We start from the raw sequence: 18,133 nt of genomic DNA on the forward strand, positions 1-18,133 counted from the left end.
ATTAAAGGCACAGAACAGCTAAGAAATTTCCCTTTTCAATGCCACCTCACTTTAGCTCTTGCCCAGAGAGACCAGAATTTCGTTCTCATCCTGCCGCATCTCCTCTTAAAATAATAATAATAATAATAATAATAATAATAATAATAATAATGTGTTTCCCTCAGTAGTCATGGAAGACCTCTGTAGGTGGTGAACTCATCGAGTCACAAACTGAATCCTCTCCTGGTTGACCTCATTCCATCACACTCAGAACCACTTCTCTGATGAAATCCTGGGTTGCATCCCATCACTCCCGGTCCTCCAAACTCGCTGGTTTCTTACCGTCAGCCTCCTTCCATGCCTGCTTTGCTCTGTATGGCCCTTAAACGTTGGTGTTTCCCAACATATAATACTGTTTTTCAGCATACTAACATTTTGTAGAGAGTTTTACAAAGTTGCAAATCAGCCCATCCCTTTTTAAGGCATTAACTACATTATTCTTGTGACTCCCAAATCTGGGCCTCCAACCTCAATCTTTCCCCTCCAAGCTCTGGACAGAACTTCTATCTGGCTCTACCTCTACCTGGCTCTTAAACTTTCCATGTGGACATCCTGACGTCTCAAACACCCCCTTCCTTATAGGACAAGTAACTTGTCTTTCCATATAACTTGCTTTTGCATTTGTGTTCTCCCTTACTAAATAACCATGTGCTTAGTTACCAGGGAAACTAAAAATCCTTGACTCCTCTCCGTGAACTAGGAGGGAATGATACCCAAATGAAAATGATAAAAGTTGGTGTCAGTGTAAACATTCACAGACCCCGCTTAAGGAGTCTTGCTCATTTACACAATACATTCATCTCCAGGGAGCAGAAAATATGTCTATCTTATTCACTCCTCTTTCCTAGTTCTATATAGCACATTGCCTGTGAGCTCCTTGAGGGGAGTTGAATTGTGCTTTGTTCATTTTTATATTCCTAGAACCCAGCTCAGTGCCTGTTACAGAGTAGATGATCAATAAATATTATAATTTATGAGGCTGTGGTATAGATAAGTGTTTCTCACATTTTTCCATCCAATTACCTACGTAACGGTCCCAAAGTGCAATGTTTGGGAGTCCATCCTCACTTCTCTCACCAATTGCAAGTTTGTGGCTCCCCCAAACCAACACCAGGTTTGCTAATTTGGTAGGACTCACAAAACTCACTGAAAGCTGTTTTCCTCATGTCTATAGTCTATTATAGCAAAAGGATACAGATTAAAATCAATAAAGGGAAGAGGTGCATGGGGCAGAGTCCCAGAGACTTCCACATGCAGAGCTTCCAGTGGGCTTCTCCTAGTGGAGTTGCAGACAATACTTACTTCTTGCAGCAAAGATATGTGACAATATACAAGGTCTGACAATTAAGTTCGCAAACTGGTTGCGATGATGTTGCTAACCTTTTTTGATCTCAGAGGGATTATTCATTATGAATTTGTACCAACTGGACAAACAGTTAACCAAGTTTACTAACTGGAAGTGCTAAAAAGGCTGCGTGAAATAAACGTCTTGAACTTTTCACCACCAATGCATGGCTCTCGCATCATGACAATGCACTGTCTGTGAACACGGCATCACACAGCAAGGTCTATGAAGGAGTTTTTAGCTAGTAAACAAATAACTGTATTGGAACACCCTCCCTACTCACCGATCTGGCCCCCAATGACTTCTTTCTTTACCCGAAGATAAAGGAAATATTGAAAGGAAGACATTTTTGATGACATTCAGGACATCAAGGCTAATATGGCAGCTCTGATGGCCATTCCAGAAAAAGAGTTCCAAATTGCTTTGAAGGGTGGACTAGGTGCTGGCGTTGGTGCATAGCTTCCCAAGGGGAGTACTTCAAAGGTGACCACAGTGATATTCAGCAATGAGGTATGTAGCACTTTTTCTAGGATGAGTTCACTAGCTTAATTGCCAGATCTTGTACGTGGGAGTGTTGCCAACCAGGGAGGCTCACCTGAGCCTTGGTGTCCAGAGTTTTTATTGGGGCTCGATCGTGTACACATAGTTGATTCCCATGTGGCTGACCTCAGTCTCCAGCCCTTCCAGAGTTCAAGCTGATACAGTGTGGCCCACGAGCATAACATTTTTGGGGAAGATAGCATATCTTGGAAATGTATATAAATGTTATGCTAGTACCTAATATAGCTTTATTGTAATATACAAAATATTTTAAATGAGTTATATTGAGTAAAACTGACACTCTAAGAAGATAACCATATTTATTCTGTGGCTTTTAAAACTGGCCAACTGCTGAGTGCTTCTGGGGTGTGGTGCTCAATTTGAGTAACATGAGTCCCTGTTATCAAAGTCATGAACAGCTTCCATTTAACCACGTCCATGGGCCACTTCTTACTTGACCTTCTAACAAGATAGTCCTCCTTCTTGAAACGCTGCTTTCCCCTTGCCTTTCGCTAGATCATACGCTTTAGTTCTCTTCCTATTTCACAGGGCCCTTTCAATTTCCTCTGCTGCCTTCTCTCTTGCCTTTAGATGTGAGAGAACCTCAGGCTCAGCCCTGGGCCTTCCTCTCTTTTCTATCAACCCTCATTTCAAGGTGATTTTATGAGGTCCCATGGTCTTCAATACAATTTTTTTGCTAATAACTCCCACATTTATATACCCAGTCCAGAAGTCTTCCCTGACCACCATACTCCTGTGTCCAATTTCCAACTTCAGTGTCTAACAAGTCCCTCAAACTTAACATATTTGTGGTAAATTATCTACCAAGATTATCTACCCTGTGCATGTAGACCACTCTTTCTATAAAGAGGTGGAGAATATTTCCTCTTTGAATCTGGGCTGGCCTTGTGACTTGCTTTGATGAACAGAATGCTTCCACTTTGTTCTCTTGGGAGCCCTGAGCCACCATGTAAAGAGGTCCAGCTGCCCTGCTGGAGATACCACGAAGAGATAAAGAACCCTGGCCAGTTCCCAGCCAGTGCATTCATGCCAGGGAGGGCACCAGACATGTGAACGAAGTCATCTGGAATCATCCAGCCCCAGATGAAGTTTCAGAAGTTTCCAGGATGACCCTAGGATGGATCATTAGAAAAACCATGAAGCTAAATCCAGCCCAATTTGCAGCATCATGAATAAATGGTTATTTTAAGCCACTAAATTTTGGGTGTGTGTTTTATGTGACAACTAAAAAATATGTCCAAAACAGAACTCTTCCCTACCTTCAATACTCCAAACTTCCCACATTCTTTCCCATCTCTTTAAATTACACTATTATTAATCAAGTGCTCAGGACAAAATTTAGAAAAGTCTTGTCACTTTAAGTTTAAAATACATTTGAAATCCAAGTACTTTTTACCAGTTCTACCTCTACCACTCTCATGTTTTGCCTGAACAATTGCAGTGGGCTTTTTTATTTATCACTAATTTTTCCTTAACATTTAATAATCTTTAAATTGGCTCAGCATGTAGTGGTCATGTCTCAATCTCCTTTTAAATGCATTACATGTAGTGGTCATGTCTCAATCTCCTTCAACCTAAGATGATTTCTCTGTCTTTAGCTTTCATGACCTTGATATTTGGAAGATGGTAGGCCTGTTATTTTGTAGATGCCTCAATATGAGTTTGTCTAATGTTTCCTAATGATTAGATTCAGGTTATGAATCTTTGGCAGGAATATCATGGAAGTTGTGTGTTTTTTGTTGCATTCCATCAGGAGGCATAGGATTTCAATTTGCTCTGGTACTGATAATTTTAACTTTGATTTTTTTGTTTAATGTGGTATCTACTATAGTTTATTTCCTCCTTTGTTATTTATTAGTAGTTTCTGGGAGGTACTTTGAGACCATGTCAATATCCCATTCTTCATTAAATTGTTATTTGTTTATATTAGCATTGACTCATGGTTTCCTATTTTATCCAATGAGTTGTAATACATTAATTAATTTGGTATTGAAATTGTTCCAGATTTGGCCTGTGGGAGCTCCTTTCAAGCTGGTTTCTGCACCCTTTGGAGATGCCCCACCATTCTTTGGACACTTGCCTGCTTTCTGGCACGAGATATTCCAGGCTTATCTTGTTCTTTGCCCTGGCATTAGACATTTTGCCAAAGAACTCTGATTCCTGTTAATGGAGAAAAATGGTATTTAAAAGCCAAGACCTAGGTGCTTGGTGTGCTCATTACTAATGAAGTGTTAATGTTGCAGGTTCTCAGTGGACAAAATTAGATAATATTTATTTGTTTCTATTGAAAACCTTTAATTTTCTGGTAACCGTTACTGATACCTTTAATTTTAATCCAGTACTGCAGGATTCCTTTTAGTTTTCTTTCCATATTTGTAACTACATTTTCCATTATTAAGAAATCTAGCTCCCATTATCCTAAATCCGTTTTTACTTGCTCAATCCCCCAAGGAAAGGTATGCAGCCAACCTTCCATCACTGCTGCTGGCCACTCCCTCATGTGGATGCCTGTTTACTGAACCTTGGATCTGACATACTGCATTAGACGGCCCTTCTACAGAGGCCGTCCTCACCCTGTTCCTACCGTCTGCTTCAGGCTCTGATGTTGAACACCCCTATAGACATTTTCCTCACCAGATCAGGCCCTGACACTTTTTGAGTGCACACCTGCCACTGCTGAGCCATGTCCACACTTTTCTTACTATACTCAGGCTCTGAGAGCCCACAGAAGACCACCCATCGGCACCGATATTCTCATTCCATTTAAACCCCAATTCTATATCCCCACCCCCACCTCATGCCATCCATATCCTATTTAGCCTCCTACTCGCCAATCTGGACTCCTACGACTTCCCCCAGCCCTGCTGGTACAGACACTGTACTTGGCCCCACATAGTGGCTTGTGGATTGAACTGTCAAAGAAATGCAGGAAGAGAATGAAAGGGAAAGTTAGAGAAGGGAAACAGGAAGACAAAATTGAACTTTTAAAACACAAATCAGATCATGTGACTCCCTTGCTTAAAACCCTGCAATTGTTTCCCACCCTAGAAATCCAAACTTCTTACAATGGTCTGTAAGCCCTTCCATATCTGATTCTTGCTGTGAAACCTCATCTCAATCCAGGCACCTGAGTTCCCCCGTCACCCCTCACACGTATGTTCCAGCCATACAGGCCTATGTGGTCCTCAGTAACTCATTCCTGCCACAGGGCTTTTGCACTTGATGTTAGTTCTGCCTGAACTTTCCCCTACAACTTCATGTGACTGACTCCTTCCTTCTTATGATTTAGGCCTCAGCTCAATGCTCTGAGAGGACTTCCCTCTTAACGCTATCAATACGCTTTCCTTTTTCTCTCTTACATGCCCTATTTTATATCCATGGCAACAAGAGTTGTCTGGCTTTCCTTGTTTATTTTCTATCTCCCCCAACTAGAATGTGAGTTCTATGAGAACACAGACTTTGTTTTATTATTGTATCTCCAGCACCTCGAATAATGGGTACTAGATAATTATTGAATTAATGATACAAAACATACATAATCTCCACTCTTACCTTTCTGTCATTTAAGAAATGCTGAGAGAATATTGATCTTGGAGTCAAAGAGCCCTGAATTTAAATCCTAAAGAGCTGTGTAATTTTGAGTCATTTACTTTATCCTGAGTTTGTTTTTCATCTGTAAAAAAAAAAAAAGAAAGAAAGAAAGACAATACAACCTACCTTGTAGGGTTGTTATTAAAAACAAGATCACACATGTGGAAAACAAAGCAGTTATTTGGCACCCAGTACAGCTGTGGTTTCCATTTCCAAATATTGTTGCATATTGGAATCGCTTGGAAATCTTTAGACCTCCACACCCAAACATTATGGTTTAATTGGTATGGGGTACAGCCTGAGGATTGACATATTTAAAAGCTCCTCAGGTAATTCTACCATGGGCAGCACAGTTCAGGAACAACTGCAATAAAGGACAACTGTCTGATAATTAAATACTATGGCAAATTAAGAGTAGGCATTTTAGAAGCAGCACCTAAGTTATCTGGGTATTGTTTGTGCTTATAATGAATGCAGCTCTCCTTTCAGAAAGCCTTCCTAAGATTACCTTTAACAACTATGGATTGATTTGCTTTTTTTCAGAGTTAACAGTGTACATATTTATCCAGGGAAAGAAGATAAGGCCAGAGTCTAAAACCCTGCTCCCTTTTACACTGCTTAGGTAAGACAGTAACTAATAAAACTTGACTTCTACCATATACTGTACATAAAAATTACTTTGTAATGGATCACAGAACTAATTGTGAAACTAAAACAACTAAGGTTCCAAAAGAAAACACCATCATCATGACATTGGTATAGACAAAGATTCTTGAACAAGAAACAAGAATCATGAATCATAAAAGGACTAACCATAGGACTTAATTAAATACACAAACTAAACCAAAAAACTCCCAAACAAAATTTAAAAACTCAAAACAAACTAACAAAAAATAGAAAAATGCTGTCCTTATCCTGGCTTGCCCCTAATTTGTCAGTGTTTGACCCTTCACTAAAAGTGACATGCAGACCAAAGATGGAATTAGCTTCTTGAAAGACAGCTTACCGTGAAAAGACATGGAGGAAACTTAAATGCATATTGCTAAGTGAAAGAAGCCAATCTGAAAAGACTATCCACTGTATGATTCCAACTATATGACATTCTGAGAAAAACTATAGAGGCAATAGAAAGATCAGTGGTTGCCAGGATAGGAAGGGGGAGGAAAGAGGAGGGATGAATAAGTGGAACACAGGATTTTAAGGGCAGTGAAACCATTCTTTGTGATATTTTATAATTGTGAATACATATTATGCATTTGTCAAACATTGAAGCTCTGTGATCCATTACAAAGTCAAGTTGTCTGTGTCAAAGCAGCCATACATGAATGTCATATGCCTATCACAGAGCTAGTTTATGGCAGGTGTACTTCCTGCTTTCTTTCTAGTGTACCATACTTCCTTATAATTTATAAATGTGTAATGTCAGTCAAACTTTGTTATATAACAAAAAGACAAATCTAGCTAATGTCCGACTTGTTCCAAATAGTATTAAAAATAGACTTCACACATACACCATTTTGTGCTAGTTATTTCAACTCATACAGTGGTTCTCATTAAAACAGAATGAAAAGTACAGAAAAAGTACTTTTAAAAATCTCATTGACTTACATGTAATAACAAGTTTTTGCCAAGAGTTTTCTTTAGGAGTGAAAATGATAAAGCAAAGAATGTGAAAAGTCTGAAGAAAATAACATTAATTGTAAAGGTTAGTAAGAAATGTATTTTAGCAAGTTGAGATCTTAGGTGGCTCATACTCTGTTGCTCTGCATCAGAAGGGGACACTCAAATGTCTATACAGCAAACTGAGTGGGAAAGAGATTTTTTTCGCTACACTGGTAGTTTTCCCACCCGTGATTGGCTTTATTACTGAATAGAAACAGTTTAATCCTGAAAATTTACTGCTGAATGTTGGAAAAGACTATTAGACTGAAAATTTCTACCACAAATGCACTGAGAAAAAAACATTAGTCTCAGCCTAAGACTCTATTCTCAAATAATGTTCCCTCATAAAATTAGTCTTAAAACATAAAAAAAGTGAAAATACTAAACACCTCAAAAATGAAAAAAATACTGAAAAATACATGATCAACATGATTTTAGCTATTTAAAAGTATGCTTTTATTCCAAAAGTCTATTTACAAAGTGTGCTAACATTGCATTTTGAAAGACATGTATCAGATGTTAATAAGTCATTATTGCAATTTTATAAAAAGATTCATAACCTTTCAAATATTTTTGTGATTAAAAAAATAATTAAAAGGCTATAAACTGTCATTGCCGAAGAGCACGTGATCTTAAGGGAAGAAACATCTCACTCGAATTCCCACAAGTTCCTTCTTCTAACTGTAGCTCTGGGGGCAAAGGAGGAGCCCCAGGGTCCCCGGGTCGGGGAAGTGTAGTTGAAGAGAAGTTAGGATTGTCAGTTCTGCCTACTTCTAGAACAGGCAAATTCATAGAAGAATCAGTAGAAAAAAAGGGGGCCGTGCTGGATTCTCCTTCTGGATGGTACATGACAGTGGATGCTCTCAGTTTCTCAGAGAAATTACTCTCATCTGAATTTGATCTATAGAAGTTGTTTGTCGCTCCATCTGGAAAAGGTTCACAGCTGCTACATTTCAGTCCTATAATAAAATTATTCAGATGTCAATGAAAAAGAAACAAACAAACCTCAGTCCATGCCTATCTTGTAACTTTTTAAAGATTACAAGCTAGTGACCACACAAGCAAAATTTAAACAGTAATTTATAAATTCTGTCATAATCCATTTCACATCTCAATTGCTTTTCTCAATAACTATGAAGTGTACCATTATTTACATTTTCCAGATAAAGCAATAGTTTCTTACATTTGCCAGACATGGCAATAGTCTCAAGGAAGCTAAATGATATGCTATAGTCTATATTTAATTTGTATACTTCTGTACTTAACTATTGAAGGACCTGGAAAAAAATGAAGTAGCTCCTAAAAGTTTTCATAAAATAAGAAATAGCTTTCACAACTAATATTCTTTAGCATTCTGTTACAAAAATAACATTACCCAATAAAAACAAAATTTAAACAGGGCATATAATAAAATTCTGAGTTAATGCCAATTACTGATTCTTGAATCACGGTATTTGAAAGGGATTTCAGAGGTCATCTAGGATAGTCTCTATTAGAGATGAGAAAACAGAGACTCAGAACAGTTAAGTCATGCCCAGCATTCCAGGACTTCTTCGTAAGAAAGTGAGAATTAGATTCCAGGTCTCCTCTTCACATTAAATAGATAATGTCCTGGTTCTCAATCTAACACATTTATTTAAATGACACTGGTTGTTCTTCTGATCAAAGAACTTTATCATATCTAAAAAGTATAGCCAACAATTAGCTTCAGGGTGAAAGGAATAAACACAAACAAAATATATCTTTCTGTTAAGCTTAGCAAATATTCAACTCCTAACTATCCATAGGCACAGAGCCTCCAGAGTTGACAAATTTTATGTAAAACCTGCAAAGTCTATAAAATACATTTATATGTCATTTTTTCCCACTAGTTTTTCAACTTCACAATACATTCAGCATTTCTGTCCCATGCTATAAACTTTTTTTTAAAACAGAACCCAGAATGGGAAACTTCCAATGTGTTCAAGCATGGACTTAGAGATTGTGAGTTCCTTAAGGGCAGAGTCCTAAATTACTCATTTCTGTATTCCCAGCGCCTAGAAGAGCTGGAGTAGAGCTACATCACATTCACAATTAACGTTAAGTGCTCTGGAGAGAGAGACAGAGAGTGAGATGGGGCGGGGGGGGGGGGGAAGGGGGATAGTGCAGGCAAATTACACAGCATTCCAATCAGTGTGTGTGCTATGGCGTGAGTGTGAAACAGGAGTGGTGAATTTGCTATTTTCTCCAGCAGTCTCAGTTTCCATGCCTCTCTCATTTTGCCTGACTAAGTGTGATTCTAGTGTTTAAAGTTATGTGTAATTTATACATGATTCTTACAAACATAAGCCAACTATTTCATCTTGTGATCAACTGGTGGGAGAAAAACTATCAGAGTTGGACTTATTAAAACATTTTGCCTACATACTATTCTTGATGTGTGATGTGCATTTTCAGGGGTTACTTTTCAATAGATTGATTAATCTTACATTCTGATGACTTTAGAAACAAACCCCTGTGCATACTGGGACTTTATTATAGTTAAGTTTTCTAAAAATGGTATTGTTAATGAATATAAATACAAAACACTGAGTGATATTCCACCTTTCCAATGCAGTGACATCATATAAGGTTAAAAAATGCAAACTGAATGTAATTCTGAAGCTTAACTTTTTGAATAAAAGCAAAACAATAACTTCTGAGTTTTTTGTTTTGTTTTGCATTTTACTTTTAAAAGCACTGTTACATTTAAATGAATTCTTTTATATATGATATTTACCTTTCATATGTTCTAGTTTTATATTTCGAAGTTTCAGCACTTCATCTGTAATCTTCTGTATCAGGAAGTTCTGTGTTTTTTCTCGTCGAATAGATTCAACCAGGGTATCTAATCCTTTAGGATTTTCTTGTAAGTAGTCTAATAATTTTCCAGCCCTTTTTCTACTTGATGTTCGGCAAGAAATTTCTTCAGTGTCTTCTCTACTGAGTATTTTTTTTGCACGTAGATGATCAAAATGTCTCTCAGCTATGATTTTTTCACACAGGTACACACGCAAATTTTCTAAAGCCTAAAAGACATAAAATATGCTTCAATGTTATTGTTTAACACCTAAGGAAATTACATAGGTGGCTAATTATTAGTTAGGAATCTTAACTGGTGGGAGAAGACATTTTGAAGTGAGGGAGGCCCAGGCCTTCTAAAATGCGTGCTATAAAGATGAAGGTCCAAGTAGAAAAAGTAGGTCCTAGATTAGACATTTTCCATAGCTTCTGTTCTGTGCTGATCTCATTTTCATACCTAGAAACCAGGACCAGACAACTGTGAGAAAGGGCTGTTCTGATTTAGAAGGCCTGAGTCCATGGAAATACGGTAGTCTGCTGAGGGCTACCTTTACAGGTAAAGATGAGAGCAGAGGCTTCCACACGTTTTAGTTACAATTTATCAAGAAATCCAGGATTAGTCAGGACCAGAGAGGACAACTTAATGAGAGGTCTCATAGTTGAGAACTTTCTCATGTTTGTTTTCCATCTTCCTAGAGTAAAACCACTTTTTTTTAAACAAACACTAACCTAAAAGGGCCCATAATGTGTCTATCTTTGGAGTCAGTAGGAAAGAATATTCTCTAACTCAGTGAGTCATTTGGTAGAAGGAAGGTAGAAAGATGTGGTGGGGAAAGAAACCTAAAGGAATAGTGAATGTTGGAATTAAAGATATGAAAAAAAAAAAGGAAATCACAGAAAACAAGGCTAGATCTGAGAAGTTCCTAAGGGGGTTTAATTAGCAGAAAATTGATATGGGTCCCAATAAATGACTTTAATAGTTCAGTGCCAGTGACTGTATTGTAGCTCTTCCACTTACTAGATATGTGATCTTAGGTAAGTAACTTCTCTGTGCCTCAGTTTCCTCATCTGAGTGTTATGAGGAATAAATTAATACATGCAAAGTACTTAGAAAAGTGCCTGCTACATAGTAAGTGATCAATAAGTGTTAGTGGTGGTGACATGATCACTAATATGACTCACATCTATCATGAGCAAAAGGCAATGGAAGATCTCAAAAGTACCCTAGTATATGGTAGCAGAAAAGTAGATTAGTTGGGGCCGGCCCGGTGGCTCAGGAGGTTGGAGCTCCATGCTCCTAACTCTCGACTCCTGCAAGGGATGGTGGGTAGTGCCCCCTGCAACTAAGATTGACCATGGCACCTTGAGCTGAGCTGCCGCTGAGCTCCCAGATGGCTCAGTTGGTTGGAGCGCATCCTCTCAACCACAAGGTTGCCAGTTCGACTCCCACAAGGGATGGTGGGCTGCGCCCCCTGCAACTAGAAAACGGCAACTGAACCTGGAGCTGAGCTGCGCCCTCCACAACTAAGACTGAAAGGACAACAACTTGACTTGGAAAAAAGTCCTGGAAGTACACACTGTTCTCCTGCTCCCCTTCCCCAATCAGATCTTTAAAAAAAAAAAAAAAGTAGACTAGTAAAAGGTTCCTGTAATTCTCAGTTGATTCATTTCACATATTCCTTTCCTTCTTCACACAACAAACATTTCATATATCTAAATGCCTAATATGCCAAGTACTAAGCATGTAGACCAACAAGACTTGAAATGTGCATGCAAAGGGCTCATGGTCTAGTTAGAGAGTACATATCACATGCAAGCCAATAATGATAAAACAATGTGATATGACTCGGGAAGAAAAAATGACTATTGGTTAAGTACTGGGGAGCACAGAATAAGCAATTAATTAACCCTACCTCCAGGACCTGGGATATTTAGAGGCTATACTTTTGCTACAGGCATGAAGGTGTGCAGTGGAGAAAATACTGTGAAGTCTGGGGCAGTTGGAACACAGGCTGCATGTGAGAGGGTAGTGAGGAACGCAGTTAAGAAGGAAAACTGGGGTTGGATGACAGAAGAATTTTTATAACATGTTGAGGAACACATTTCCCTGTAGCCAAAAGAATCATGCAAGGTTTATAAATAAGAAGCAATAAGAAAACTTTTGCAGAGGACCGGGGGGGAGCCAAAACTGGGGTCAAAGGAGACCAATTAGAAGACTGCTGCCGTATCATACATATGTTGAGTGCATGAATTTAAGCTGTGGGGATGGAGAGAGAGACGACTAGATTTAAAAGATGAACTCCTTGAAAAACCTCACCTATTGTCCTTTCTATCACCGACGTGGTAATTCCCAAATTTGGGTATGTGATCAAGACTTTCTCCACCTAGACATCCCAAAGGTAATTCATATTCAACATGTCCAAAAGCAAATTTATCTTCCCCTATTCTTTTGTTTTAATAGTCTCAACTCATTTGCGAGTATCATCACCCATCCAATCATGCTATAAACCTACCATGATCCTTGACTTTCCCTCTTTCACTCATTTGCCACATCTAATCACCCATCCACCAAGCCCTGACACTCTACCCCTTGTATTTATCGAGTTCATCTCTATTGTTAGCATTACTTTAGTTAGTTCAGGTCTTTTTGCATGGACTTTTAACCTAGCTATACTTCCTACTTCTCTCCTCCCCCTCAAATTTCCCCTTCACACATATATCAGATTTTCCAAATTTTCAAGAGAAAATCAGTTATATGAACTCTAATGTTGAAATGCTGTCAGTTAATTTTTTAAAAAATTTAAAACACTGTGTGTTCCATCCCTGCCTTAAAAGGATAAATTTCCTCAACAAAGGCAGAATAGTAGAAAAGAGCATGGCTCTAGACTCAGAGCAACCACATTTCAAATCCTCAATCTGTCACATACTTCTGTGAGAGCTGGAGCAAGTTACTTACCTCTCTAAGCTTCCGGTTCCTTAGTGATAAAATGATACTTACTTTGGAGGACCTCTAGGACTGAATGAGACGATGCATATGAAGACTTGACAGTCTCTGATACACAGTAAGTACTACACAGTAAGTAATCAATAATAGCTAATATAATGGCAGGCAGGGCGCTCCATAGTATGGATCCTACCTACATTTCCAGCTTAATTTATCACCATCTCTATATGTCCTGGTAATTTATGCTGTACCTGAAACTGCTGTTTGTCTGTCTTTCTTTACGATGTTATCTTTGTCTTGTTTTCTCTTCTCATACCCCACGTCGCTATTCATTCTTTAAGATTCAGGACAGCAGTCATCTCCCTCAGGAAGTTTTCCCTAAGTTTCCCAGAACAAGCTAGGCACCCCTCTCCTCTGTTCTTACAGTACCCTGTGTACACATTTCACTTTTCCATAAACCAGGACTCCACTTCTCATCTCCCGATTCATTCCTAGACCCTTCCATTCTGTCTCACGACTCTTCTCAAAGTCACCAATGACCTCCTTAATGCCAAATCTGGTAATTTTCAGTCTTCACCTTACTTTTCAGCAGCATGGACACAGCTGACCATGCCTTTCTTGAAATGCTCTTCTTGTCTTACCACACTCTCCTGGCTTTCTTCCCATTTCTGTGGCTATAACTTCTCACTTTAACTTTTCTATGATCTCCCTTTTCCCGTCTAGCTCCCAACTCCCTAAGTGAACTTATTCAATCCCACATTTATATTTTCAGCTCAGGTCTCTTTTCTGATCTTCAGACTTGTGGGTCTAGTTGCTGATTTGACACTACCGCATACTAATCTTATTCCACTCTATTCCCAGTTCCTATATACAATCCATCACCAAGGCCTATAATTGCCTTTTCAAAAATGCATCTGGAATTCTCTAGCTGCATCCATTTCCACTGTCTTCAATCTGACCCAAATCACCACCATCTCTCAAATATATAAATTCTAAGAGTCTCCTGGTTTCCCTCTTTTCACTTTTGCTCTCCTCAGTCCATAAAATAGGCAGAAGGATCTTTTAAAAATATAATTCTTCAATAGGTCCCTACTACATTTGGGGAAAAAAAATCCAAACACTTTACTACCATCTATTAAGACCCTTCATGATCTGGCACTAGCCCACCTTCCTCCTAATTTCACCTCAGGGAACCCTCTCCTCTGCCTTCTTCCAATTTCCCCAAGTCTCCAAGATCCTCCCTATTTTAGGTCCTTTGCAAATTCTATTCTGCCTGGAATGCTCTTCCCTGAGTTCTGTCATATCTCTCAGGAACCAATTTAAATGTAACTTTCCCTGACCATATTATCTCAAGTAGATGCCCCCCGTTACTGTCTCAACATCTGTCTGTCTCCTTCATAGTACTTACCATCATTTGTAATTACACATTTATTTGTTTTCAACCCTAATGACCTGTATGTTTGAAGCAGGCAAACACCAGGTATGTTTTGTTCTACTCTGTATACCCTGCACTTAGCAGAATGCTAAGTAGACAGTGTTTTGGATGAATGTAAAATTCATTGCACTTATTTTGTAATTTGTTAATTATCATTTTAAGTCTATCTCTCTCCTCCCAAGAAATCAAGCTCTTTTCGAACTAGGATTGTATCTTAGTTTTAAATTGTTAGATAAACTGTTAGATAAATTGTTAGATAAACAGATAAACTGTTAGATGCAACTACAGTATCAGCCTCACAGCAGCATGTAACCCGTGTTTAATTCAACTGAACTAAATTCCACCAAAAAAATGAGGTAAAAAGCTAGATGGGACAGGAAGGAAAAGGAGTATAGTGAAGAAGTGGGAGTTTGCAGGAGGACGGGTGATGGTATACTATTCATCAAGACAGAGACTACAGTAGGAACAGCAAGCAGCTTTGGGGGAGGGATAATAAAAAGTTCAATTTTAGACAAGGTGAGGAATCTGCATGACATAGAGTGGATTTCCAGTAGATACCTGGAAATAAGTGCCTATAGTTCAGAGAGAAGAAAGTTCAAATATGTGGCTGATAACTGTCTAAGGCAGGGGTGTCCAAACCGCGGCCCGCGGGCAAACTACGGCCCAGGATCCATTGTTAATTGGCCCGCAGCAAATTCCAAAACTATATTTAGTTTACTTAAATAAACCAGGTGAGGCACTAGTACTTCACCTCAAGTGAGTGGCCCGGCTATTTGTGTACTTTACCGCATATGGCCCTTGGTGAAAAACATTGAAAAAACTTTGGACACCCCTGGTCTAAGGTCATAAACAATTTTGAAAATATCATGAAAAATATTTCTAAGAAAAATATGTACACATACTTTTTTCCATAGACCTCCTGAAACCCATCCTTGACTCCCCAAGGTTATGAATTTCTGATATAGCTGTAAAATGAAATCATGGAGATGAATATCAACGAACTGATAGAAAAAAATAAAGGCCTGGAAGCCACTCTTCACATCTGCGTTGGCATACAAGTTTTATATCCTCCCACTTGTAACCTCTCACTGCCTGTTTTATCTGCTGTAAAATGGGAATGACAATTATCTCCCTTAGACATTGTTGTAAAGATTAATGGGTTGGTACAACCGCTATGGAAGGCAGTGTGGAGGTTCCTCAAAAATTTAAGAATACAATTACCATGTGACCCAGGAATACCTCTCCTGTGTATCTACCCAAAAAGTCTGAAAACATTTATCCATAAAGACATGTGTGCTCCAATGTTCACTGGAGCTTTATTTACGGTGACCAAGACAAACAACCAAAATGTCCTTCGATAGAAGAATGGATAAAGAAGTTGTGGTATATATACACAATGGAATACTATTCGGCGGTAAGAAAAGATGAAATAGTACCATTTGTGACAACATGGATGGATCTTAAGATTATAATGCTAAGTGAAATAAGTCAGACAGAAAAAGTAGAGAACCATATGATTTCACTGATATGTGGTATATAAAACTGAAACCAACAAAAGAACAAGACAAACAAATGAAGGACTAAGAACTCATAGACACAGACACTAGTTTAGGGGTTACCAGAGGGTAAGGAGGAAGGAGGGCTCTAGAAGAGGGTAAATGGGGTCTAATATATGGTGATGGAAAGAGAACTGACTCTCTTGGTGAACACACAATATGAGATATAGATAATGTATTACGGAATTGTACACCTGAAATCTATGTAACTTTACTAACAATTGTCACCCTACAAACTTTAATTAAAAAAGCAAGCCTAGTTTTTGAAGTTCATGGTTTTACTGGCACAAATCTTAAGTAAGACAAAATTCATTTATTCTATATTAGTTATCAATGTCCCAGTCTTTTATCAACTAAATGTAAAGCAGGGGCCTGATCCTCATTTTTCGTATCTTTCCAGGCCCAAGGACAGTACTTTCCATACAGTAAGTGTTCCATAAATATCTGCTGAATGAGGAAACTAAGGCATACAGCTATTGAGTCATACTAACTGTAATTATGAGTACAGTGTAATAAAACCTTACAGGGGAGAGAAAAGGAAGCGATTTGAAGTAGATGAACATTCACAAAGATGAAACTGTGAGTTTTGTAGTGTTAAACCAAAGCACACCTCATGTTGTTTGTTTTTAATTTGAATTAATATATTTTAGTGGCATTCACATAGGTCTTATACTGCAAAACAACTGAAAGCAAAGGAAAAGGAGAAACAAGTCATACCTCAACAAAGTCATTCTTTAAGAATATATATTAAGATTTTCTGCAGCATCCAAGCAAAAGAGTAAAATTCAGCTATTGAATATTTTCGGTGTTTGCTTGTAAATTACTTCTCGGCTACACGTATTCAACCCCCTCCCCTCAATTTAAATATGTGGGCGTTTGCTTACTAGGGGAATTCCAGATCGTGCTTTCAGCTGTTGAGCTTCCTCAACCCCTTTTGCAAAAGTGTTTCACATATTTGCTCCACTGCTTGGGATCCTTCATCGGGTCCAGCCTCCAGGTCGAGCCAGCAGCCTGGACAGTCTGACTCAAAGACGAACCTGAGCCGCTGAGCTCTAACAACGCGGCACCAAAGCGCAGGGGGGTAAAACCCCCAGGGGACAGGTGAGGAGTGGGCAAGAAGCAGACAATGAAGCCACGCTCCACTGAAGAATCAGGCTTCAGAAACCCAAGCCCTGCTTTTGGCGATTCAAAACTTGGACTGACACGTCGCCCAAGGATAACTTCCACCAAGGTCCCTCGAATGCAGGGCCCACTGCCGACCGGTTCCCTCCTCGACCCACAGGCTCCTCCTCCCACGCAGACTCCGGGTTTCCGCTTTCCTCGCCCGCGGGGCTGCAGCCCGCCCCCGCCCGCCCCCAGCCCTCGGGGCGCCTGGGTAAGGCTGTGCTACTCACGTCCTTCTTCACTTCAGTCAGGTCCTCTTCTGTGAGGGACGGCGCGATGGGCTCCATGGCGGAGGCGGGCGATGGCGCTTCTTCCGGGTCCGGGAGCTCGGGTTGAGCCGCTCCCCCTAAACCGGAGGCTTCGGCCTCCGGATGAGAGACAAGAAGCGGAGACGGAGCGGTTCAGAAGGAAGAGGGCTGCCCCTTGGAAAACAGGGGTCTCGGAAGTCACACTGTGGCGCTCCCGGCTCTGCCTGTACAGCCGCCACAACCGGAGACCCAGGGCAGAAAGACGCGGCCCGCGGCCCCGCGTTCCTTCCCTCTCCCACAGGCTCCAGCGCAGGTGCGGCAGGGCCTCGGCAGAGCCCGCCCCGTCCCTGCGGCAGCCAATCGGTGCCAGCCCGCGGGCCAACCTGTCTCCGCCCTCCCGGCCCGAGCCTTTAAGGAGTGGCTTCGCCTACATCCTCCAGGTCTTTTGCGTGTGACACCGGGTTGGCCTCCCGGAAAGGCAACGTTTCCGTGGGTGGAGCCGGTTGCTGCTGTGCGGGCGGACCCTCCCGGCGTTTGCCGACTGCTCACTGGTGGAGTCTGGTCTCGGCTGATCTGTGCCTTTGGGTTCCTCCCCTTTTCCCAGACCTTGCTCTACAATTTCCTGTTGCTGTGTTTGCCCACTCAAGTTTTTAAATTGTTTGATCACACGCAGGCACGCGCGCAGGCGCACACACTCACAACTTAACTACAATACTAAAGAAATTTTTGAAAGAGCAGAACCACCTACAATCCCACCACTTTAACATG

At 40.0% G+C, this 18,133-nt stretch overlaps 1 protein-coding gene across 1 annotated transcript; it reads right to left on the minus strand.

The window, feature by feature from the left end:
- Positions 1-7,621: 7,621 nt before the first annotated feature.
- Positions 7,622-17,479, minus strand: BCL10 (BCL10 immune signaling adaptor). The gene is made up of 3 exons (XM_019710215.2): positions 17,348-17,479; positions 9,957-10,245; positions 7,622-8,157 (listed from the first exon to the last, which is right to left on the minus strand). The coding sequence occupies exons 1-3, from the start codon at positions 17,402-17,404 to the stop codon at positions 7,808-7,810; spliced, it is 696 nt and encodes a 231-aa protein (XP_019565774.1). The 5' UTR covers positions 17,405-17,479; the 3' UTR covers positions 7,622-7,807.
- Positions 17,480-18,133: the final 654 nt, after the last annotated feature.

This window comes from Rhinolophus sinicus, linkage group LG06 (assembly GCF_036562045.2).
Source record: "Rhinolophus sinicus isolate RSC01 linkage group LG06, ASM3656204v1, whole genome shotgun sequence".
NCBI classification, from domain to species: Eukaryota; Metazoa; Chordata; class Mammalia; order Chiroptera; family Rhinolophidae; genus Rhinolophus; species Rhinolophus sinicus.